The 24,398-nt window shown below is 46.9% G+C and overlaps 1 protein-coding gene across 2 annotated transcripts in view; it reads left to right on the plus strand.

Moving 5' to 3' along the window:
* The window catches only part of HAS3 (hyaluronan synthase 3), a 74,969-nt gene that overhangs the window by 39,550 nt on the left and 11,021 nt on the right, over positions 1 to 24,398 (plus strand). For both annotated transcript variants that reach the window (XM_078668480.1, XM_078668479.1), the window contains one exon: positions 15,966 to 16,067. In XM_078668480.1, coding sequence (XP_078524606.1) covers positions 15,966 to 16,067 — 102 coding nt within the window. The remainder of the gene's footprint in view (positions 1 to 15,965; positions 16,068 to 24,398) is intronic.

Raw genomic sequence — 24,398 nt, forward strand, 5'->3', positions numbered from 1 at the left:
CACTGTGGCCTTAGAGGAACTTTCGTGCATAAGCCCACTTGGGCAATATTTATGAACTGCCGTTCAATTTATTTATTGAGAGAGGCATTGGACTGTGCTATTTGCCCACTTGGGCTATGATCTATGTTTTCGTGATTCTCTCACACAAGTGACATGAAGCAACTGGGCATTTTTTGATGTATTGGTATTCCAAGTTCAAACCACAGTCTAACCTTTGACAATTTAGCACGAAGGTCTTTTGGTTTCCATTCATATGTTAATTTGACTTATGATCTGTTCGACATAATTGTAAATAACAGTAAGCATAATGACAATATGGTTCTTGTATGTTCACACATTTTTATTTTTATTTTTTGCGTGTTCTATCATTTCAGTTTCACGTAGATAGTTTGTATCAGCAAGTTGCTGAGTCTTTTTTCACTTTCACTTTCTGTCACGTGTCATTTAAAAAGCCTATGCAGCATTGAATTCAACACTCATGACTAAGGTGCCTTGGCACTGAAACGCGTCGGGTGAATGTTTGCTTGTAAGACCATGATCTAATAAATCTTTGTCTGCTGCAGCAACAAGTCGGGTCTGTGTCCGTTTCTGCCGTGTAAGTTGGAAAATCACGGCTTTGGAGCGTTATGGAGAGGCTGCCTGCCTCGTAACGGACCGCTTTCGTGAAAGCGGCTGGGAAGGGGCGCTGCGAGCGTTGCTCGCGTTGGTGATTTGGACTTAATATATATATATATATATATATATATATACATATACATATATATATATATATGTATATATCCTACCCAAATCATATGCAAGTGCCTTTATCTGCTAAGCAGGGGTTGCGGAGTAACAGGGGAGCCATACATGGGGTCTCCTTCCTTTACCAAATATAAAATGTATACCTGGCCCCCACCGCCTCTGTTCCTTCCCAACCCCTTCCTTCCGAAAGCTGCACTAGAGCCCTCACTGCACTGACAGTCTCTCAGAGAGCCCTGTCAGAGCAGCCTGGAATTTAATTATATCCTAGCAATAGTGGGTACCACCATTTATTTCACACTGTAGCTACGTCACAGCAGTGAATAACCAGATATAGAACTTGTATTCACTATAATCGCGCTCAGTAAATCATACATTACAAGAACCTGTGACCACAGGGGATTTAGGCAAGATCACACTTGAGTCAAACGTTAGGGATCCAGGCTACAGGTGTTGCTATGGGAAGGCTATTTCAACAGCCTAACGGGTCACGTTGACCACGCGCTGTATAGCAGCGATCAAGGCGCAAATTGCACAGTGTCTAGAATTACAAATTAACATAATATCTATGAATCAAGAATTTTTATACATCAAGATACCTCATTTAGGACCATTTACAAATTCGCTAGAAAGGCAGAGCTCTTTGATGAAACTGAAAATCACGTACCAATAAAATTGGCCAGAAAATGTTTTTCGGAAAACAAACAAATAATCAAAATAAACAGGATAGCACTCAGAAGAAACTGACAAAATATGGTTGTAAACTGAAATGTAAAATACAATACCCAAGGTAACTGTCTGGTGAGTTTCAAAATGCCTTTTAAGGCTGAAAATTCAACAGCTGAGAATCCTTGGTCCACAGTCTTTACAAATATTTGCAATTGCTACCCTGATACTAATTACTGAACAATTACTACACCCTACCAGGAATTAATTGTGCAAAGTGCCTACTCTTTTTCCAAAACGGAAATCAATTGCACATACACATAGGGCCAGATTTAGGAAGAACTAGCACTGGTGCAAAGACCTCCCCTGAAATGCACCAAGTGAGAAAGTGGAGAAATCCAGGTTGAATTCTGGTATTTCACACAGAAGGCCAGAAAGGACCTTCAGTGTATGTCAGGAGTCTACACTCTCTGCCTACCATCCCAGAAGTCAAAGTGGGTGGATATACCGGGAACAATGTTCCCAAGCTTTTTTAAGTTTACCAAACCAGTTCCCAAACTGCTTGATAAAAAAGAAAAGAACTGTTCCTGAAAGATTAATACCCACTTTGAGTTGCGTTGGGCTGAAAAAGAATCAGCTGGTCTCCTGTACTATGACGCAAAAGAAGGGACAGGCGGGCAGTGGCATAGCAAGGGGGCTGGGCAGTGGCACAAGTTTTGGGGGCGGCGGCCTGTCCAACCCCTCTGTGCCTGTCGTGGGTACAAACGCAAGAATATTCAGCAGCACCCCCCCCCCCCCCCCCGCTCTTACATGCGCAGGGACTGCCACTGGCGGCGGCCTTGACTAGCTATGCCGCAACAGGCAGGTAAAGAAGAAACAAGCCTTCTCTCTAGGGTGCCTGCTACCTGAACGAAATGTAAATGTACGCATTTGCCAAATTGAAGAAGGCTTGAGAGCCAAAGTAGTGTTTAATTGATAACCATTGTGCCAAAGAGTTATTCTTTTTGCAAGGTACAGTAAGAATATTACCAGCTCTGGACTGCCTCCATTTAATGGAACCCTCTATACAAAATAAGGTTGTAACTGGGTACAGTCTGATTTCATACTACTAAAAATATATCTTTTGTAAGCACTTAAAAACGGAACCTTTTTGCACATTTTGTGGCAGCCTACCTTATACTGTGTGCAACCTATCTTATAATTTAATACATTTTTAAATCTAGCATTAGCCCAGACTTTTTGATTAGCCCCAGTCGCACAATTCTTAGGGGGCACAAATTTTACAAGAATAAAATGTGTGCTACTATTTTTTTTCTTTTGACATTTTGCGCCAGGAAATACTAATGGTCCACGAGATAGTTGGGCGCAATATTTGCCTTGCCCAGGGTGCTGGCAACCCACACTGCACTGCTGCTTACTTATAGGTGCGTTCTGCCACCATTAATATGTCATTATGGCATTCACATTTTTTTCCACCACTAAAGCACACTGCATGGAGTAGTGGTTCAGCACTCTTCAGCCATTGACTACTTTACTGTGAGTGACTGTGTTTTCCCTTTATAAAAAGAGCACATCCACATACAAAGTCAGGGCCGGTTTTAACGATTGTGGCGCCCAGTGCGACAATGTTTGTTGCCGCCCCCCAACGTCCTTCTCAACTACCTCCCAAGGGTGACCTCCACTCTCCAAAGCCTCTCTCTCACGTGTATTTAATTTCTTTTATAGCGCTACTCATACCAAAGTAGGGTGTCATAATACTTTACATCACACAAACATTAAACTTCCAATGGAATACTGACTATGCATCATTCAAGTGTGTAAACTAATGTATAGGAAATGTTACACAAGACAACGCGCACTGCAAGGTGTAGGAGATACATGTCAGCTATACTGTTAGGCCTTATACTTTAAGAGTGCTTGGTCTGGAGAAGCACAAACTCAAATGAAACACAGTGGTTGGTGTTGGCTTTACTATTAAGAATTAATGTCTACCCATACAAACCCTTTTAATGACCTTAGTATAATGAATGACTGGGGAAAAACATAAGGTTCTCAACCTGTGCTTTGCAATTTGCACGCAGCTCTTTGATGTCAGTTCATCGCTCACTGTGCTATATTACAGGGTGTGTAACTTATGAGCTGCAAGTAACAAAAGCATGTCTGTGAAAAAAGCAGTGACCCACTGAACTGTCTACATAAAATGCAATTCTGTTACACATGCTTTGCAGCAGGTACATTAACCCTTTGTGCTATTTTATTATTAGACAGGCTACAACTATACATAACTCAGATCACTGCAGCATTTATATTAATCGTATTCGTATGTCTTTATTCGAAATATTTCATCATAAAAGACAACATGTATAAAACAATTTTGAGTAAAAAACACAATGCTCTTAGCAGTATTAATACATAATACACCAAAATAAGACGTTAAAACAAGAATGGTACATCCTAGTATACCGAAGATACTTTCAACGCACAAATAATCACTATGTGAGGTGTTAGACAGTACCATACGAACTCAAAGCATAAAACATGATTAAATTTACAGTTACAGGCGTACAACTATATTAAAATTAAAATTCAAAACTCACAAATGATCATCTCACATGTGGGTGACTGGCTCTGATAATCCATACCCAGCCCAAAAACTTTGCTACTGCTATGGCCACAATTTCTGATGTGTTAGTTCCTAGAAGCCATAGTGCCTCCGCGCTCACCCGCGTTCTCATCTTGGAACAAATTGGTTTTAACCATTTTCTCCGAGGGGCTTGGTAGGCGGGGCAAGCAAAGAAAATATGCCCTATTGATTCCATTTGATCCCTACACCAAGGGCAATACTCGGAAGACTGGCCGCGCCATTTGTTAATAAAGGTCCTCACAGGTAGCGACCCAACTCTAAGCTGGTGATAGAGCTTTCTGTCACTGCTCTTAGTGATGACATCCCAATATTCCTCTAGAAGGGGGTCAAGCTTATGAACCAAGAACCTGCCGGTCAAAGTGTTGGACTCTAGCTGGGCAACAATTTGATATCTTATAGAAGCCCAATAAAGTGCTTTGAATTCTTTTTTTGAAGGAAAAGCATTATTTCCAGGGTCCAACCACAGCAGACTGAGACCCATATTTCCCAACATACGCTTCACCTCTCTAAACCATGTAAGATTACCTGATCCCACTATTGATCTTACTTCAGAGATTTCATTAGCAAAAAGGGCCAGTTCCGGGGTTACCCATATTCTACGCCACAGTGCTATCATCCCATAAGGCGCTACGTCGATAATAGAGCGGCAGCCCATATCAAGCATTAAGGGTTTCATAGGAGTAGATTGTGGGAGGCCAGCCAGATTGCGTAGAAATTTATTTTGTATTCTGACCAATTGGGAAAGGTCTGAGAAGCCCCATAGGTCTGCACCATACATAATTGCAGAGCTTATTTTTGCAACATATATTTTTAACGCTGGTGCTATCCTTTTAGTTTGTGAGGTTCTTTGTTCCTTAATTAGGCACCCTGTTAATCGAGCAAATTTTAGACAGTGCATCGAGTTGAGGTTTTCATTTTAACCTATATTCTAAAACTACCCCGAGATAGGTCATGACTTCCACCTGCTCTAATTCGGTGCCATTCATGCTAACATAACTCTTCTTCAGCCTATTTTTGGTTAGAACCATGAATTTAGTTTTACTTACGTTCACCTTTAGATCATTAAGTTTACAGAAGACCTCAAACTTATTTATCGCTAGTTGGAGTCCCTTTTGTGTTTTAGAGAGGATAAGGGTGTCATCTGCAAAGATAAGAAGGGGAAACTTTGTACCGCCCAAGGCAGGAGCATCAGTAGATGAATCTGCAAAATACTGCACTACTTGGTTTATAAAAAGTAGGAATAAAGTCGGGGCGAGTACACACCCTTGTCGAACACCGCGATTAACTGGAAATCGCTCGGTTACCTGCCCCTGTCTACCCCATCTAACCCTTGCAAAATTATCCTCATGTAATCTTATTACTAGATCCAACAGTTCTTGGGGCATTCCCATTTTCCCTAAGGCAGCCCATAATTTGTCTCTTGGAACAAGGTCGAATGCGGACCTGAGGTCCACGAACGCTGCGTATAAGGTACCACCACTTAAGAACACCACCTTCCTATAAATCAGGATAAATCTGAGCACCTGATCAATTGTGCTAACGCATGTTCTAAAGCCAGCTTGCATAGGGGATAGAATATTCACATTGTCGATCCAGGTCTGTATTTTAGCCAATATCATTCTGGTTACAACTTTTTGTATAGTATCTATTAAGCTAATCGGGCGGTAATTGCCCGGTATGGAGCGATCCCCCTTTTTAAAAATGGGTACGATTTCAACCCCTTTCCAGGAGCCCGGAAACCGTGCCCCTTTTGTGATGGCATTAGCAAGTGTCGTAATGTATGGCACCCAGTTCAACTGATCGTGTTTATATAGATCGGCCGGGATACAGTCCATCCCTGGAGCTTTTCCGACTTGAACCAATCCCAGCGCAACCTCTGCATCTTTATCCACAAACACTAGAGGCAAACATGACATTGGGGGCATAGGTACAGAAATGACCAAACCACAGGCAGATACTGATTCTTTGCCCCGAAATTGAGATGCATAAAACTCGACCCAATTCTCGTCAGGTACGTGGTTCCCCGGAGTTTGCAAGTCCGGGTTCCCGCCCCATTTAACAGTCTGCCAAAATGTAATCTGATCTGAGGACCTACTTACTTCATATAGATCCTGCCATCGGCTATCATCCCATGCTCGTTTAGCTTCCCTTTGGGTATTCTTATACATAAGCCTTGCCGTTCTTATGTCTGCCACCATTATAGCTATAATCAAGGAGCTATAAGCCTGTCGGCATGCTTTGTTGTACCATTTTTTACCTGGTGGCGGTGCCAGAGCTTGCCCGGATTTAGGGATTTTTGTAAGGAGAAATTTTAGGTTATCAAATAACTGCTCATGGAGCGCTATTGACTGATCAAATAGCCCTGAAGGATTAGCCAGAGCCTGAATAGCACAACGGGTGGTTGAAACTTCATATTAGATCCTTTCTAAAATGGCGGGGTCTTCGATTACCCTTCTCCATCGAACCCTACGTCTGTCATTGGTAAGGATGGCCTAGGCTGTGGCACACATGGTGGGGCAGCTGTACCCAAAATTACCTTCTAGTTTAAGACTTAAGACCAACGGGTTGTGGTCAATCTCAGGACGTACAACGATTGACATATCATCAAGAAGTGACCAATACTCAATTTTAATTAAAATGCAGTCAATACGACTTGTGCTGGTACCATTATCAAAGGTTGGCCGACCTAATTTATCAGAGTGAGAGCGGCCATTTGCCGCTCTCAGCCCCCACTCTAGACACAGTCCCAGCCAGTGGAGTGCTGCCTCAGTCCCCTTCTTAATTGGGCTCAACACAAGATGGGGAACATTCCATAGTGCATCTTCTTCGGCATAAAAGTCTTCACTCTCACGCAGAAGTGGTTTGAAAGTGCAGTTTAAGTCCCCGGCCACAACTAAAAACTTGTCCCTCCCAATAGTATTGAGGAGCAAATCTAATTATCCAATAATTGTCGGGCACCGCCCTCCAGGTAGGCCACGTGCATATATGTTAAGGATGAAGATTTCCTGGTGATTATCCTTGCTACTCTTAATCCCAAGAATATCGGAGTTATGCACTGGCACTTCAGTAGGCCTATAACTAAGGGACTGCTTCACCCAGATTGTTAATCCACCGGATGCTCTGCCTTTTTTTCCCCGGATGGCAGGTTTAAAGAAGTTAAGATACCCCAAACGAAAGATGGGGTCGGGAGCCAAGCTTTCTTGAATAATTAAAATATCATAGTCATCTACGAAGTCCGCCCACTCTCCTAGGTCTAATTTTCTCTTTAGCCCTGCAATATTCCACGAGACAATTTTTAATAAGGAATCCTGTGTATTAAATTGACTTGATACAGGAGGCCCCAAATTTGAAACTGTTGTCCACCCACCCACAGTCGGTATCTCTATGTCAGAGAGGTCGCTAATCAAAGGGACCATGGGAGGCCTATCTGCCCCATTAACAACTTTCTGTCCCACCTCATCCACTTCATTACACCTGCACTGTTCCAGGTCACTATCACTAACTATACCAACCTTAGTGGGTCACATTCCCTCTGGTTCCCTACTTGAACTTTTGGACTGATTAATACAGCCTGGCTTAGTCAGAAGTCAATCAACTCCTTCTAGACCTGAGAGAGGCTCGAACCGGTTAAACAAGGGTGGAAAGTGTGGAAAGTGTGGAAAGTGTGCTGCCCGATCAAAGGGGGGTCCTCTAATAGAATATCTCCTTCGAGGCTTTAAAGGTTGATAAAAGGGATCACTGTGTCTTTGGGGATAGATGTAATGTAGATCTAATGATTGTACTTCGCCCACCCTTCCAAACCTTGGATCCCTACGAATATAATCCACCACCCATTGGTCCCTAAAGTTGATAATAACACAATCGCCCTCTAAATCCTTAGGGCAATGTCCCACCCAGCTAACTCTTCTGACATTTAAAATCTCTGTTTTAGACTGGGTAGGAAGGGTTCTGTACTTATTTAGCCAGAAGATAACTTTGTTTTTCAAGTCCCCATATGATTCCATTTTTTCCTCCCCTATGGCTGGAACTCCCGTCAGAATAATCGTGTATGGGGCGGACTCAGGGGGTAAATTAACATGTTAAAGCCTCTGTTTAACTGCCTCATTCCCCAATTTACCATGCCCCTTTAGCTGTCTACTAAAGTCTGGTACACTAGGATCGGGTCGGATTCTAATCGCCGCGCCATCCTTCGTGGCCATACCCGTGGTAGAAGCCAAGGAATTAGTACAGACAGGAGGTTTCTCCAGTTGTGATCGTCTCGGCTGAGTATTTGATGGATCAATTAGGGCTGGAGGAGCTAACTCTGGTACGACCCTGGTGTTCTGGGGATCAATGGGGGTCTCCATTCTTTTATCTGGGCCTTTTGCTAATTTATCCAACGTGTTGGCATTTGCTATAACTAAGTTCTCCAGTAAATCCAGTTTAGAATTGATCAACCTCGTACGTTCCAATAAGGGTAGCATTAATGATTTAACAAGAATTTCTATTTTACCCAAAAGATCTTCATCTGTACTACTAGTCGAACATCGATCGACTGAATCAATGGGGACCGCCGTTGGAATAGGGAGACTAGTTAGGGCGTTTGAGGACTGTGTGGCGCTATTTTGTTTGGACATTTTTGCAATGCCCCCTTTCTGAAGTTAGCCCTCTCTTTTCCTTTTACTAGGATTTGAATTGTCTGATTTACTCTCATTTTGGACTTTTTGTGCAGGACTATATTGTATGGGTGAGTCATCAGCGGTGTTGTTTGTACTATTCGTAGACATACTAACTGTGGTTGTGTTAAGTGTAGGGCAGACCGTCTCTATATCCGAAGCCACTGGTATAAGGTCTGGACTCGGGCTATGGTTTGCTGTAAGGGCTCGTTGGCTTGACTTAGTGGGAGTTACAGCTGACCCAATTTTACCCAAGGACGAGCGTTTTCCTGTTATCAAATCAACGGATAGGCGCTTCTCGACAAAGGCTATTTCTTTATCTAAGATACCTGAGGCCCGTTTAAAAAAACGGATCTAGGGTACCAGTAACCAACCCGTTCTTAGTTGTGACTTGTACAATTCTTTCTTTCCCTGAGCGTAAAGCCATAGTAATTAATAAATATCCCAGGACTAAAGACCGAACAACAACTCAGTAATAAAAGAACAAGGGAAAAAGGTACAAAAGCCCACACAATAAAAAAATACCACAGCTCAAATCGGGGATCAAATGAAAGAAGGGGGGCCCGGCCCGGCCACGATCGACCTCGGATGGCCTCAGACGGCCCGCCCTTTGCCCGGGCTTAGCCCGGCGCCCGCCCGCGCGCGTCCCGCGAGCGTGTAAGGGAGCGTGCCTAAATAGGAGGACAGCGGTAAGAGAACACAGGTGCAGCAGGTCACTGAGCCGCAAGGCGCACTGGTCCTCGCAGTCCCGCTGCTCAACACTGGCCCCAAATCGGTGGTTCTCCCAGCAGCAAAGTACAAGGTAAGACCAGGGAAGTCAATGCGGGGAAGAGTTCAATTCGTTTCTGTGTCCCGACTGCGAGCGGCTCCTGCGGAGCGGGGGCCGCGAGTCGTTTTGTAGCACCGGGTGGGAGGAGGCGGGAAGAGAACACAGGTACGGCAGGTCACTGAGCCGCAAGGGTCACTGGTCCTCGCAGTCCCGCTGCTCAACACTGGCCCCAAATCGGCGGTTCTCCCAGCAGCAAAGTACAAGGTAAGACCAGGGAAGTCAATGCGGGGAAGAGTTCAATCCGTTTCTGTGTCCCGACTGCGAGCGGCACCCTCCACTCTCCAAAGCCTCTCTCTCACGTGTATTTAATTTCTTTTATAGCGCTACTCATACCAAAGTAGGGTGTCATAATACTTTACATCACACAAACATTAAACTTCCAATGGAATACTGACAATGCATCATTCAAGTGTGTAAACTAATGTATAGGAAATGTTACACAAGACAACGCGCACTACAAGGTGTAGGAGATACATGTCAGCTATACTGTTAGGCCATATACTTTAAGAGTGCTTGGTCTGGAGAAGCACAAACTCATTTAAAATGAAACACAGTGGTTGGCGTTGGCTTTACTATTAAGAATTAATGTCTACCCATACAAACCCTTTTAATGACCTTAGTATAATGAATGACAGGGGAAAACATAAGGTTCTCAACCTGTGCTTTGCAATTTGCTCGCAGCTCTTTGATGTCAGTTCATCGCTCACTGTACTATATTACAGGGTGTGTAACTTATGAGCTGCAAGTAACAAAAGCATCTCTGTGAAAAAAGCAGTGACCTACTGAACTGTCTACATAAAATGCAATTCTGTTACACATGCTTTGCAGCAGGTACATTAACCCTTTGTGCTATTTTATTATTAGACAGGCTACAACTATACATAACTCAGATCACTGCAGCATTTATATTAATCACCAGAGTTATCTTGACATTGTCATTGCCTTTAAATTGCTGAGCACACAACGCACTTTGCAGGAAGCATTTTTTATCCTGTAAGATATTTCAAAATACAGCTCCTCCGAGCTTGGCGCTGTGTGAAGCTGCACCAGTTGCACCACCTTAAAGCCAGCGCTACATAAAGTAACTCCTTTAAGTGCAAGGGACTACTCAGGCAATATGTGCTTTTTGAGAAACAAGATATGCTTGCTTTTAGCCAGTGTTTATTTTTACATTGATGAGTGCCCATCAGTTCTTACAGTAAAGTTTTGAAAAAACATAACAAGCATTAGCAAAGCCAAAATGCTGTCAGCCACTGCAGGCCTATTGGCTTTGCCAATGCTTGCTTAACAAGGAGCAGTGTCTCTTATACTGTGTGTAATAATTTTTTTAAACTAATGACTAACATAGTCACAGTCCTTTCCGACACAAGCTGGGACCCCATAGCGCTATAAATGCACATACAACTATTTCATAGGGCACCAACTAGGTTTCAAATCAGTGACACCCCATTTAAACACAGACCTCTGAAGTCACACCATTAGGCACATCAATACACTTCTTACAGATTTGTTTAACTTGCATTTAATTTTCATTTAAGATGTGTGCAGTATATTTTACATGCAGTTACCTGTATGTGAAAGGCCAACAATATAGTTACAGAATATTTTGTTAATTTTAGCTACATCTCTGACCCCCCTCCCTCACTCACTGACAAAGTTTTCATTGTTATCAGGATCAAGGTTCCCTTGCATTTCGTATGCAGTTCAAAGTTGTTTAACTCAGTAACGTAGCCACTGTATCATGGGCCCTAGTGGAAGGGAGGGAGCCCCATGGCCGATGTTTGAACTGTGAAATAAGCAATAATCAGTGTTCAGTGGGACCCTCAGGCCTCTAAGCCCTGGTGCCGCTGCACTAATGGAAGCTACTCCACTAGTTTCACCACCCCGTTACTCGCGACTAAGACCAGTGGAGGTTGTTTCAATTGGAAGATTACATGTTTCCGTTGAGTCACTATTTCAGAATTTGATAGTCGAGCCCTGAAGAAGCGATTACTTGCGAAACATGTGTTGGCTGTTATCGGTTACTCTGAATGAAGTATCATGGTTGTCATGTCATATTTTAAATGAAGAAGCATGACATTCATCTGACAATGAAAATAAATGTCTATGACTTTATATTGTCTCTTAGGTAATCAGTTATATCTTGTTGTTGGGTAAAAATACAGACCTACTGTTTCCCAACACACATACAAATTTAGATACCAGTGAACACAGGCTAGGACTCGTACATACCTCTGCTTAAGGGGGCACAGAGTACCCTGCAACAAGGTACCACTGGCATTTGCATATCAAAGAAGTATTGCATAATGTGCAGCTGATGGGTGTAAGATGCTTGTATCGGACAGAGACATTTTGCTGCAGATTCCTTATCTTAGAATCCTCCCGTGGCGCCTAAAAGAAGGAACTAACATCGGTGCATTGGGGAGGGTTTAGATGGACTCTGTTAACATCATATCCGGGAGACGACGTCAGTACGGAGTTGCTCGACACCCTCTGCCGATGCATGGAGGTTCTGCTGGGAAAACTTCTGGATCCAGTCTGTTGCCAGGGGAGGATTCTAAGATAAGGAATCAGCGGCTAGATCCTGTCTCTATCAGATAAGGCGTTACTGAAGGTAAGTAACTTGTTCATTAGCAGTGCTCCCAAAGGTGGTGTACAGCAGCGTTAACAGGTTGATGTGCAAAAGGGGTTAGTTGGTCAACGGCACAGATGGATGTCTTGTAGGGGCTCACAAGATAATATTGGAGAGGTCACCAAGAGCCCCCATGTGAGGGGTGACTAAATCATCAGATCCTGTTTTCGTCTTTGCATTCCAGATCTGGTAGAAATTTGTTTAATCATAAACACAAGACTACAAGTGCCAGATTACTAAGTAAAAACACAGATCGGAAGAATCTGCTCATGCCTGACAAAGGAGAACACGAGGACATTTTGTAAGACAAAGTAGGATATTGTTTTATGCAGAAATGGGCCAAAGTATTCTCCAAAGAAGGTGTTGCATTCGTATGGAGCAGACGCGTTTCATTTTTAGGTCTTACTTAATAATACTGTGGTAGTCTGCAAGACGTATTGTTACCAATTCTTCAAAATATATATATGGAGTGGGCTTTGGCTCAACCAAGAGGAGTACTACTGTCCCAATTAATGCTATTGGCTATTTGATGTATCATTCCACTTTCCAGGAAGTAATCCCAATGGAATGCATAGGGACTATCTTACTTTTGAAAAGTACGCTCAATAATGACATTGTTTATCATTCAATTCTTTATCTCCTATATGCATTTTATGCAGAAAGCCATCCTTTTTTTTTTGCTATCTTTTTTCGCACAACTTCAATGCCAACAGGGCGGGCTTTAATTTGGTAAACATTATTAGTGCTTGCGTTGTGTGTAACAAGCATGTGTGAATGCCTGTGTTTACAAGCGTTGCCACCAGACCTATTGGTTTGGCCGGTGTTTGGTTCCCTTTGCGACGCACAGTATTTTTTTTCTAGTTCCTTGCTTGTCAACCTCTAGCCATGAAAATGCTCTTGCTGCAAAGCCTTTTACGAGAATAATAAATAAAGGAATGGGAGGGATTTTGAGTGGAAGAGCTGCATGGCATGCGACCGGAGTTGGTGCTGCTCAGCTGCATACATTTAAGTCATGAATAATCCTATGTACAAAGATTTTACGGCTGTAAATTTCAAGTCCACTGCATGGACTATTGGCGGGGCCCACCACAAGGCCCGAGAGCTCAATCAATCAATCAATCAATGGCACTTATAGAGCGCGCTACATACCCGTAGGGTCTCAAGGCGCTGGGGGGGGGGGGGGGGGTGCCGCTACTGCTCGAACAGCCAGGTCTTCAGCTTCTTCCTGAAGGAGAGGTGGTCTTGGGTCAGGCGCAGGTCGGTCGGGAGGGAGTTCCAGGTCTTGGCGGCCAGGTAGGAGAAGGACCTTCCTCCTGTAGTCGCTCTTCGGATTCGGGGGACGGCGGCGAGGGCGTGGTTGGCTGATCGGAGGTGGCGTTTGGGAGCGTAGAAGTTGATCCGGCTGTTGAGGTAGCTCGGGCCTTGGTCGTGTAGGGCTTTGTGTGCGTGGGTGAGGAGGCGGAAGGTGATTCTTTTGTTGACGGGGAGCCAGTGAAGGTCTCTCAGGTGTCCGGTGATGTGGCTGGTTCGTGGGATGTCGAGGATGAGTCTGGCTGAGGCGTTCTGGATCCGCTGGAGTCTCTTCTGGGTCTTGGCGGTGGTACCGGCGTAGAGGGCGTTGCCGTAGTCCAGTCGGCTGGTGACGAGGGCCTGGGTGACGGTCTTCCTGGTCTCGGTGGGGATCCACCAGAAGATCTTCCGTAGCATGCGTAGGATGTTGAAGCACGCCGAGGAGACGTTGTTGACTTGCCTGGTCATGGAGAGGGGGAGTCCAGGATGAAGCCCAGGTTGCGTGCATGGTCTGTCGGTTTGGGTGCGGTGCCCAGGGCGGGAGGCCACCAGGAGTCGTCCCAGGCGGAGGGTGAAGAGCCCAGGATGAGGACCTCCGTCTTGTCAGAGTTCAGTTTCAGGCGGCTGGTCGTCATCCACTCGGCTACCTCTTTCATCCCTTCGTGCAGGTTGGCTCTGGCGGAGGCGGGGTCGTTGGTCAGGGAGAGGATCAGCTGGGTGTCGTCGGCGTAGGAGATTATGCTGAGGTTGTGTTTGCGTACGATGGCCGCGAGGGGGCTCATGTAGACGTTGAAGAGGGTGGGGCTCAGAGATGATCCTTGAGGGACGCCGCAGATGACTTCGGAGGCCTCTGACTTGTACGGTGGTAGGCGGACTCTCTGTGTTCTTCCGTCGAGGAAGGAGATGATCCATTCCAGCGCCTTGTCCTGGATTCCGATGTTGCTGAGGCGCTGTACTAGGGTGCGGTGGCAGACCGTGTCGAATGCCGCGGAGAGGTCTAGGAGGATGAGGGCCGCTGTATCTCCGTTGTCCATCAGGGCTCGGATGTCATCGGTGGCGGCGATGAGGGCGGTCTCGGTGCTGTGATTGGCTCGGAAGCCGGACTGTGAGGGGTCGAGGGATCCGTTCGTCTCGAGGAAGGCGGCCATCTGCTTGTTGACGGTCTTCTCGATGACTTTCGCAGGAAACGGGAGGAGCGAGATGGGGCGGTAGTTCTTGAGTTCGGTGGGGTCCGCTGTTGGTTTCTTGAGTAGAGCGCTGAGTTCGGCGTGTTTCCAGCTCTCAGGGAAGGTGGCGGTGTCGAAGGATGTGTTGATGATGTCTCGCAGGTGGGGTGCGATGACAGCGTCGGCCTTGTTGAAGACGTGGTGAGGGCAGGGGTCGGTCGGTGATCCGGAGTGGATGGAGTTCATCGTGCGGATGGTGTCTTCGGTGCTGATCGGGGTCCAGGCGTGGAGGGTGGTTGTGGGGGGTGGTTGTTCGGTCATGGTGTGCGTTGGTTGGTTGTTGAAGCTGTTGTGTATGTCCGCGATCTTGTTGTGGAAGTATGAAGCGAGGGAGTTGCAGAGGTCTTGCGATGGGGTGATGTCGTTGTTTCCTGCGCTGGGGTTGGAGAGCTCTTTCACGATGTTGAAGAGTTCCTTGCTGTTGTGTGCGTTGTTGTCCAACCGATCCTTGAATGCTGTTTTCTTGGCGGCGCGGATCAGCTGGTGGTGCTTCCGGGTGGCAAGCTTGAAGGAGGTCCTGTTGTCCGGTGTAGGTTCCCTTCTCCAGACTTTCTCGAGGGTTCGGCAGTTCTTCTTGGAGCTCTTGAGTTCGACGGTGAACCACGGTGCTTTCTTGCTGCCGGGTCTGCTGGGCGGGGTCCTCAGAGGGGCGAGTTCGTCCGCGCAGTTGCTGATCCACTTCGTGAGGTTGTCGGCGGCCTGGCTGGGGTTCGCTGAGCTGGCGGGAGGGTGCTGGCTCAGGGAGGTGGCGAGCTGGTCTGCTGTGATCTTGTTCCAGCTTCTGCGGGCGGCCTGTTGCTGCTATTTTCACGTTCAGCCTTTTGCATTTTTCCGTGAAGACAGCAAGAATACCTACAGAGGCAGGTTTAAGGACGGCAGAATGTCTTGCTGGCGCAGTGTTCTGAATTTATTATATATGTATAAGTAAGCAGCAGTGTGTTTGTTTGTCCAGTCTGGAATCGAGGCAGCCATTGCGGGGTTTTTATGCAAAATAAATACAAATTAAGCACCTACTTGCCATTCTTTTTAGTCTCATTTGTATTTAGTTTAGTTCATTTTCCTTCCATTTCAGGTCAAATTCTCAACGGAGAAGCCATTCCCAGTCTTAGTTTGTGTCAACAGCCCCTGTTGGTTCTTTCTTGTGGTCCACCTGGCAGCTCCCCGCCTGTGATCTGGTTGCTTCTGATTGAAGTGGTTTACTTAATCTGTCTCCCTGTAACTGCCTGCAAGCATCACACGGTGTCATCACCACACTGACTTAGCACCTTCCTCTTTGTTGCAGGTGTGCGACTCCGACACCGTGCTGGACCCCGCCTGCACCGTGGAGATGCTGCGGATCCTGGAGGAGGACCCCAAGGTTGGAGGCGTCGGTGGAGACGTCCAGGTAAACACCCTGGAGATGATGCTACATTGCAAAGTATCTCATGCGAAGGATGCTGCGTTGTGCAGGTTCACCCTCTGAGTAGCTGCGCGCTATACACACTCATTCATTCATTCATATTGGTGTTGTTTGTGCAGGGCAATATAAGTGCCATCCTCTGGCACTCCATGCTGATGCTGCTTGTATGCGGGTGGGTGCCCAGTACTACAGTCTGCAAATCTCCACAGACAAGTTGGGCGCTGGTGCTGCTGTCCCTAGGTCCTTGTGTTCACATTGTCCCCTGTGCTTCTCTTTTTTGGGGGTTTGTGTTCATGTTGAGCCCTCGTTTCATCCTGTACGGTGTCTTGTATTTATATAGGACTCTCTGCTCCTTGCTCGTCATTGTATTCACAGCGGGCCCCATAGCTGCGCTCTAGTGGTACTTGTATTCGTGTTGAGCCTCTATTCTACGCTCTTCGGATCATTGTATTTGCACAGGGCCCCAGTGCTTCTCTTTGCATCCACACTGGAGCCATCTGTTCCTTTCTACATGTCTTGGTGTCCCTATTGCATCTCTGTGCTACTCTCTGTAGGCCCGTGTGTGCAGTTCAGGCAACACCTCAGTGCTACTCACCACTGTCCCTTGTATCCACATTGGGTTCCTTCAGTACTCTCCTCTGGTACCTGTGTCTTGGTTGGGTCCATGTGCTACTCTCCCACAGAGTTTGTCTCCAGGTTAGGCCTCTGTTTCATATTGTGTCACTCCCCAGACTCACCTCTACCCTTAGTTTGACTCAGAACTCAGGAAGGATTTCTAGGCAGGCTCCTAAAAGAGGAAATGCATAACAGCCAAATGAAAATCAGAACAAGCGAGACACACACCCTGAAGCTGGAAGCAAAGGAAAGGACTGTGCTACACTTTTTAAGTTTCTTGCACTACTTTCAGACCGTGAACTACACACGGACGCTCCACGCGTCCCTGAATCCACAGTGGGATCTTGATCTACTCTCAACAGGTCCTCCTACTCATGTTGGGCCTACGTGCTGCTACACGCTGGTCCTTGTTTCTCACCATGGGCCTCAGGTCTGCTCTTTGTAGCCCTTGTATCTTTATTGGGCTCCACTGCTACTCTCCACCGGGCTTTACCTTCATCTTAAGTGCTGCGTGTCTGGTCATCGAAACGTTTACTGCATGATCCTTGCTCCAAACATCAATGATGGCAACGAGTGGATTGGGATCATGGCACCGTAGAACCAATGCCAAGCGATCAACTACGTGAACAGAGGGATTCCCGGATTATATTCTCTTGGCACCCCAGGTGGTCACCTTTTCTGTGACTCCAATTCCTGCATGTCAAGATGAAGCAGACTCAACATTGTTGAATCACCCAAATAGTGTCTGGAAAATTATTTTAAAATCACTGAAGAAAATGATTCTGCTGAAACAAGATTCCTACACCTGCAAACTGTTGGCAAGGAACTGTACGGGAATTTATCAAGTGACTCCCCCTAAACCCTTCCCACTGATGATTACGCAGCAGCGACTGTGGTGCTTGCAGCCAATTCGCACCTGAATACAGACTTCAACTACGTAATGCTGCATAGAGCCAAGCAGAGACTATAGAAGTCAACTGATGCTTTCACACTAGCCTTTTACTTAATGTGAGCATGTGCGTTTTGAGTGATATGAATGAAGAGTTGGTAATCCTAATCATTCAGGGGTCTTTTTCCAAAACGTTATGGAGGCCAATTCCTAGACACTGGATCTGCCCATCATGTTTCATGCAAGCATAGAAGTGCCTGCTGAGTGACAACACCCAGCAGCATTACATCATTATTTTATTTATTTTCAAAGTTTTATATAGCGCGGACAAGATCTTTGCAGATATCAGAGCGCTTTACAGTAAACACAGGGTAAGGGAACAAGCGGGAGAGTAAGCAAACTTGTGGGTACAAGATAGTAATGGGTAGTAGGTGGGTAGCAAACTAGGATAGTAACCAGATAAACAACTTGTGAACGAATAGACAATAAGATAGGCCTGCAAAAGCAAACTATTAGGTACAAGATAGTAGTGGGTAGTAGGTGTGTAACAAACTAGAGTAATAATCTGATAAACAACTTAGTACAATAGACAATCAGAATAAGCAATAATACAAAGTCTGTGCACAGTCTTCGGTACAACCAAAAAAGGGTTCAAGTGCGACTAGCCATAAGGATGGCTTTTGCTTCTTTCTTAAAGAGTGCAGTGGAAGAGATAAGCCTGGTTTCGGGAGGGAGGGCATTCCAGATCCTGGGTGCCATTCCTGAGAAGGAGCGCTTGTAAGTTTTTTCCTTCCGGAATCTTCGAGGTTTCAGGAGGAGATTCTTTGTGCTTCTGTTGTTTCTCGAGCCTCCTGATAAAGTCAGCTTTTGAGTGAGGTAGCTGGGAGACTTGTGGTGTACAGCCATGTGTGTCATACAGGCAATTTTCAGCTGTATTCTGGCTTCAAAAGGGAGCCAGTTCAGGGATTTTAAGTCAGGGGAAATATGCAAGTGTTTTCTAGAACCAGTGATAAGTCTCGCTGCAGCGTTCAAGGAGGCTCTTAGGGGTGCTGTTGTTGATAGGGGGAGTCCGCTGAGAGCCACGATTCCGTAGTCTATGCGTGGAATGACTAGGGCTTGAACTGCAGTTTGGAAGTCCTTAGCTGGGAGGAAGGGTTTAAGTTTCCTCAGAGTGTTGATTTGGAAGTTAGCTCCCTTAGTTGCTTTGTTGATATGCTGCTGCATGTTGAGGTTGGCATCAAGAGTGATGCCTAATGATTTCACGGAGTCCACGATGGTGGGTTGGACATTGAATGCAGTTAGGTGCTTAAGCCAATTTTGAGTGGCGGAGATTTTCGCCGGAGCTGAGATTAGAAGGAACTCAGTTTTCAGAGCATTTAGTTTGAGATGATTATCAGCCAACCATGATTGGGTGTTTTTGAGCGTAGAGTTCAGAAGTTTGATGTCTTCCGGGGATTGTAGTTTGAGGTAGAGTTGAGTGTCATCGGCGTACATATGAAAGTGTACATTAGATGCTTGGAGCAAGGTGGTGAGTGGTTCCATGACTAGGTTGAACAATGTGGGGGATAGTGACGATCCTTGAGGGACGCCTAATGAAACAGGCACAGCTGGGGATAGCACGTTGTTGATCTTGAACTTCTGAGACCGGTGATGTAGGAAGGAAGTGAACCATTTGAGGACAGTTCCCGATAGACCCATTCTGGTGTTAAGCAGCTCAAGTAGGTTCTCATGTTTGACGGTATCAAATGCTGAGGAGAGATCAAGTAGGATGAGGAGAGATCAAGTAGGATGAGGAGGCAGGAGTCATTGCAGTCTAGGATTTGGAGGGCGTCGTCAATTATGTGTGTCATGGCCGTTTCCGTACTGTGTCTTGCTCGGAAACCTGATTGATATGGGTTGAGGAGGTCAAACTGATCGATGTGTTTAGTCAATTGGAGTTGAACGCATTTTTCCAGCAGTTTGGCCAGGGTGGGGATATTGGTGATAGGGCGGGAATTGTTAAGGTCAGCAGGGTCAGCTGTAGGTTTCTTGAGTATAGGCGTGACTTGCCCAACCTTGAGGGAGTCAGGGATGAGACCTTGTTGGAGGGAACAGTTAATGATTTTAGTCCAGAGTGGGAGGAGCAGGGGGGTGAAGTCTTTTACAGCATTCGCAGGTAAGGGGTCAGTGAAGTGATTAGAGGGTTTCAAGGTGCAGTTTGTTAATTGTTTCTTCTGAGTAGGTGTCGAAGGATGACCATGTCGCATTGTTTTTAGGTTGAGTGGAAGTTATGCCGATGGGGTTGGAGTAACGGCCAACATCATTGAGGAGATCGCTTCTTATAGTATCGGTCTTTGTCTTAAAGAAAGCAGAGAATTCTCCACAGGTTGGTATATCGCTTGAGGTGATGTTTGAATGTAGAGTTTGTTCCTTGGTTTGAATTTTGACTAGTTCAAACAATTTTCTTGGTCTATTTTTTGCCTGATCGAGCTGGAGGCTGAAGAAAGCTGATTTTGAGCGCTTGATTTTCCTAAAATAGGCATTTCTCTTCTTCTTAAGAGTTTTAAGGTGCAGTGCTGATGGGTCAGATCTCCAGGTGCGCTCAGCCATTCGCATGGCACGCCTGTCTTCATTGAGTCTGCCATCATACCATGGGTTTGAGTTCTTGGTGGAAACTCTCTTCAGCTGCAGGGGGGCGACTTCGTTGATTATTGAAGTCATAGAGTTGAGGTAGAGGCCGGTCAGAGATTGGACGTCTGATGCGCCGGTGGGGGGAAGGAGGAGACTGCAGCTGTGTGAAGGCAAGGAGTTGGGGTTAAGTTTCTTGAAGTCCCTTTTCCAGATCTTGGATTTGAAAGGTTGAGCTGGGTTACGTTTGATTTTTTCGTTGATGTAGAATGTGATAATGTGGTGGTCTGACCAATCGCAGGGTTGGATTGACCCCAGTTGGGTAGAGTCCTCTTTGGCGATGATAAGGTCAAGGATAGAACCTTTGTCATGTGTCGGGCTGTTGCAGATTTGGGTGAGGTCAAGCGCATTAAGGAAAGTTTTAAGACTATTCACCACTGCATCTTTCTCGTCGTTCCAGTGGAGATTGAAGTCACCCAGGTAGATTTGTGTGTTCTGCCATCCGGAATTGGCTGAGATCGTGTCCATGAGGTGTTGGGTGAAGGTGAGGTTGTCCCCGGGCGGGTGGTAAATAATATGTAGAGAGCATACAGGTTTGCCCTCACTGTTGACGTCGAGGCAGATGAGTTCAAAGGAGGTGAGGGAAGGGGAGGTGCCTTGAGCAACGGAGAGGTTGCTCCTAAAAATGCATGCGATTCCCCCACCCGTCTTGCCGGACCTGTCGAGTCTAATGATGTGGTAGTTGGGGGGGACAAGAATGTCCATTATGGGTGTGGAAGATTCAGATAGCCAGGTTTCCGTTAGAATGGCTAGGTCAAGGTCCATTGTTATGATGAGATCTGCGATGTCAGAGGAGTGTCGTAGGGCTGATCTGCAGTTGAGTAGGATACATTTGAGTCTGGGGGTGAAAAGGGTGGTAGAGGGTTCTAGAGAGAGGGGGACTTTTCTAAGGTTATCTGGGACGGAGCTTCTGTTGTTTTGAGTGGGCGGCCTAAGGGGATTTGAGAGAATCGTGGGTATGGAGAGGTGTGTGGTGGAGGTGTGGTTAAAGGGAACTGGGCCATATGAGCGGAGGACGGTGTGGATGTCGTGGATCGAGAGGATTGGGGGTGCAGCGAGGGCGGTTGGTGTGGTTGCGCGCCGGGATAACGGGCCAATGTGGGGAGTGTTGAGTGAGAGGGGCAGTGTGGACGCTGTGGGACTTGTTGGACGAGGAAGTGGTGTTTGTAGGGGGGGGTGTGGGAGGAGTTCTTTGATGGTGCGAAGTTCTTCTTTGACTTGGAGGAGGGTGGACATAATCATGTCCAGTGTAGGATTGGAGGTGGTGTTGGGGAAGAGAGCCGATGGTGGATGATTGTAACTGGAACTGGAGTGTGGGGGGAGGGGTGCGCTAGTGTTAGTGCAGGGCTTTGCGGTATTGGTAAGTGGGATGGTATTCGGCCGGTGAGCAAGTAACTGGGTGATGGGAGTGAGAGGAGTAAGGGGGGGGGATTGTGGTGTAAGTGAGGGCGTTGGTGGGAGGCGGCGAGGGCGAGTTGGGGGATGAGTGGAGGCTAGGGAAGGTAGGAGTGCAGGTAAGGTGGTGGGGGCTGAAAATGGGGGGAGAGAGACGGGGAGGAGTTATGGTGAGGTGGGTGGTGGGTTCTGAGAGACTAGTTGGGAGAGTGATGTAGTAGGGGCTAAGGGTGGGGGGGGGATAGGGTGGGAGAAGGCCATGTTGCGAGGAGGGGGAGATGAGTTAAGGGGGGTGGGGAATTCTGCGGGGAAAGTAGGAGGTGCGAGGTGGGGGGTAGGGGGGGTGGGGGGTGTGAGAGGGGGAGTGATCTACGTCTGTGATTGTGGGGTGTGCGGTAGCTACAATGGGAGGCTGGGGGTGGGGGTGCATGTCGTTCTGATGCTGTGCACGGTTAGGAGGGTCAGATAGGCGATTCGAGGTAGGGGGTGTTGTGTAGTCCGAGGCGCTTGGATTGGAGGTCTGCCTATTGGAGATATGTTCTTTGAAGGTGGGGAACAAGTTGTCGAGTAGGTCAAGGTTCTTATCAGTGGATTGGAGTAGGATGATCCCATTGTTGTAAATAGTGATGGTAGCTCTGCCTTGGAAGAGTTGGGATGGTGTGCAAGAGAGTGTTAGGCCATGAGCGGATTTCCTGGTGGTGGAGATAGTGAGGAGGGAGAGGAACGCTTTCCTCCATTGTGCTCTCCGTGTGGTGTAGAGATGATATCGGTGCTCGTGGCTCCATTGATCAGTGAGAAGTAGGAGTCCACGAAAGGGGTTTCAGGGTGGGCCTTCAGTACGTTGTGTTTGAAGCGTTTGGCGTTTTTTTGGGTGAGCTCGGGTGGGTAGTTAATTTTGTATGTGTGCTTGCCCGTGTGTTCCATGTTAGGGGAGGTGGGGTGGGTCGATGAGGGGGGGGGTGTGAGGTAGGTGTAGTTGTAGGGTTATATGAATAGGAATAAATGAGATAAGAAAGATGTAAGATAAGAATAGAATACAAATTGAGTGTGAAGGTAGGTGTAAATACAGGGTTATGTGAACAGACATAAATGAGATAGAATAAAGTAAAATAGAAATAAAATAAAATAAAATTGGGACTAACCATCAGTGTGATCTGTGATGAGGATGACTAGTCTAAGATGGCCACCACTGTGGAAGACTAGTCAAGATGGCCACCAAATAGGAGAGCATGAACGAGAAAAGTAGTCCTCTGTCTGTTGTGATGAAAGTTTGGAGAGTTTGGATTCCCTTTCTACTCTGGGGCAGGTCGAATTAGTCCAGCTTCTGGGTTGTTTGGTGGGGAGGAGATAGTCTTATCTCTGTTTTTGGTGGCCCCTGACCCCGTTGTTTTACAGCCTCGTGGTCATCTGGGGGCAGTGGAGGCATTTTATTACTCCAGTTTATGGCCCCAGCCATTTTGGGCGATGGAGAAACCAAAATGAAAAGTCCGGGAATAAACGGACCAATGCAACCCTTTTCTTTTGAGACCTGAGAGCGGGGTCGTCCAAAGATGCACAACTCCGCAGAGCACATTCACCTCCAGGAACAGTCCGCAGGTCCGCTCATGAAAGGTGCCGGCAACAGGAGAGGGGATGCGGGGGGGGGCGAGAGGAGTGGAAGAGGCATCAATCCATGGCACGGTCCGCTCCCAGTGCTCCCGGTAACCAGCAGAGGGGTCGGGTCGAGACAGTGCACAGGCGAAGAACCAGGCTGTAGGTCTGGGCAGCAGGCTGCCCCGCGATGCAGCACACACTCTCTGGGACCAATGCTGCACTGAGGCTGCCCGATCATGTATGCAGGGCTCACAGGAGACAGCCCGGTTGCCAAGATCGCCAGTGCGGCAGGGCACAGATCGTCGTCGCCGTCCCCACCATCTGGCCGCGAAGCAGTTGATGCCGTGTACAACCCCAGTCCCGAGCCGACTGTCTACCGGGTAGCCCCTCGATTGAGCCGTCTGGGCATAAGTGCAGGGACCCCCGGGGTGAGCCGCGACCCTGGGTTCAGTCCGGCTGCAAGCGGCTCGGGGACCTCCAATGGTCCGCAGGGCTCTTGGTGGACTCCGGTCACAGGTCACTTCAGCCTCCTCGGCAGCCGCAGGAAATGCATCAGGCTCCGGACCTCTGTCTCCGCCGATGGCCAGCTGTGGTCCTTAGTCCGGTAAAAAGCAGGGGAGCCCTCAGCCCACTCGTGCTCCTCCGATGTCCTCCATCTCGCAGACGAACCACGGACCACAGACACCACGAACACGAATCCGAGCCCACGGTAAGCTCCAACGATCCGCAAGTCGGGTGTGGTTGTAGAGGATGTTCTCCAGTTACTTGTGTTCGTTTCGTTGCTCGGGGCAAATGGGTGCTAACAGGGATAAAATCCAAAAGTGGGATCCCAAGCACTAGGAGCTCTTAAGAAGAGCTGCTACCGGGCGGCCATCTTGCGCGCATCAATTACCATGATCCATGACTTAATAACTGATTTTGAAGGCCCTAGAGGCTCCCACAGTGCTTGTAATTGCACTTCTGATAGAGACTTCTAAATGAAGATTCCTCACCGTAGAATATTTCACAGGTGTCAGACTAGATCCTGTAAATCCTGAGCAGTATCTTTGTGCACTGGTAGGTGGCGTCAACTGGGTTCGTGTCAGCATTGCCCACATCGAAAGTGACATTGCAGTGCCCATATAAGTGCCACCCCGGCATGCTGACATCAATATCTT

This window comes from Lissotriton helveticus, chromosome 12 (genome assembly GCF_964261635.1).
Source record: "Lissotriton helveticus chromosome 12, aLisHel1.1, whole genome shotgun sequence".
In the NCBI taxonomy this organism is placed as follows: Eukaryota; Metazoa; Chordata; class Amphibia; order Caudata; family Salamandridae; genus Lissotriton; species Lissotriton helveticus.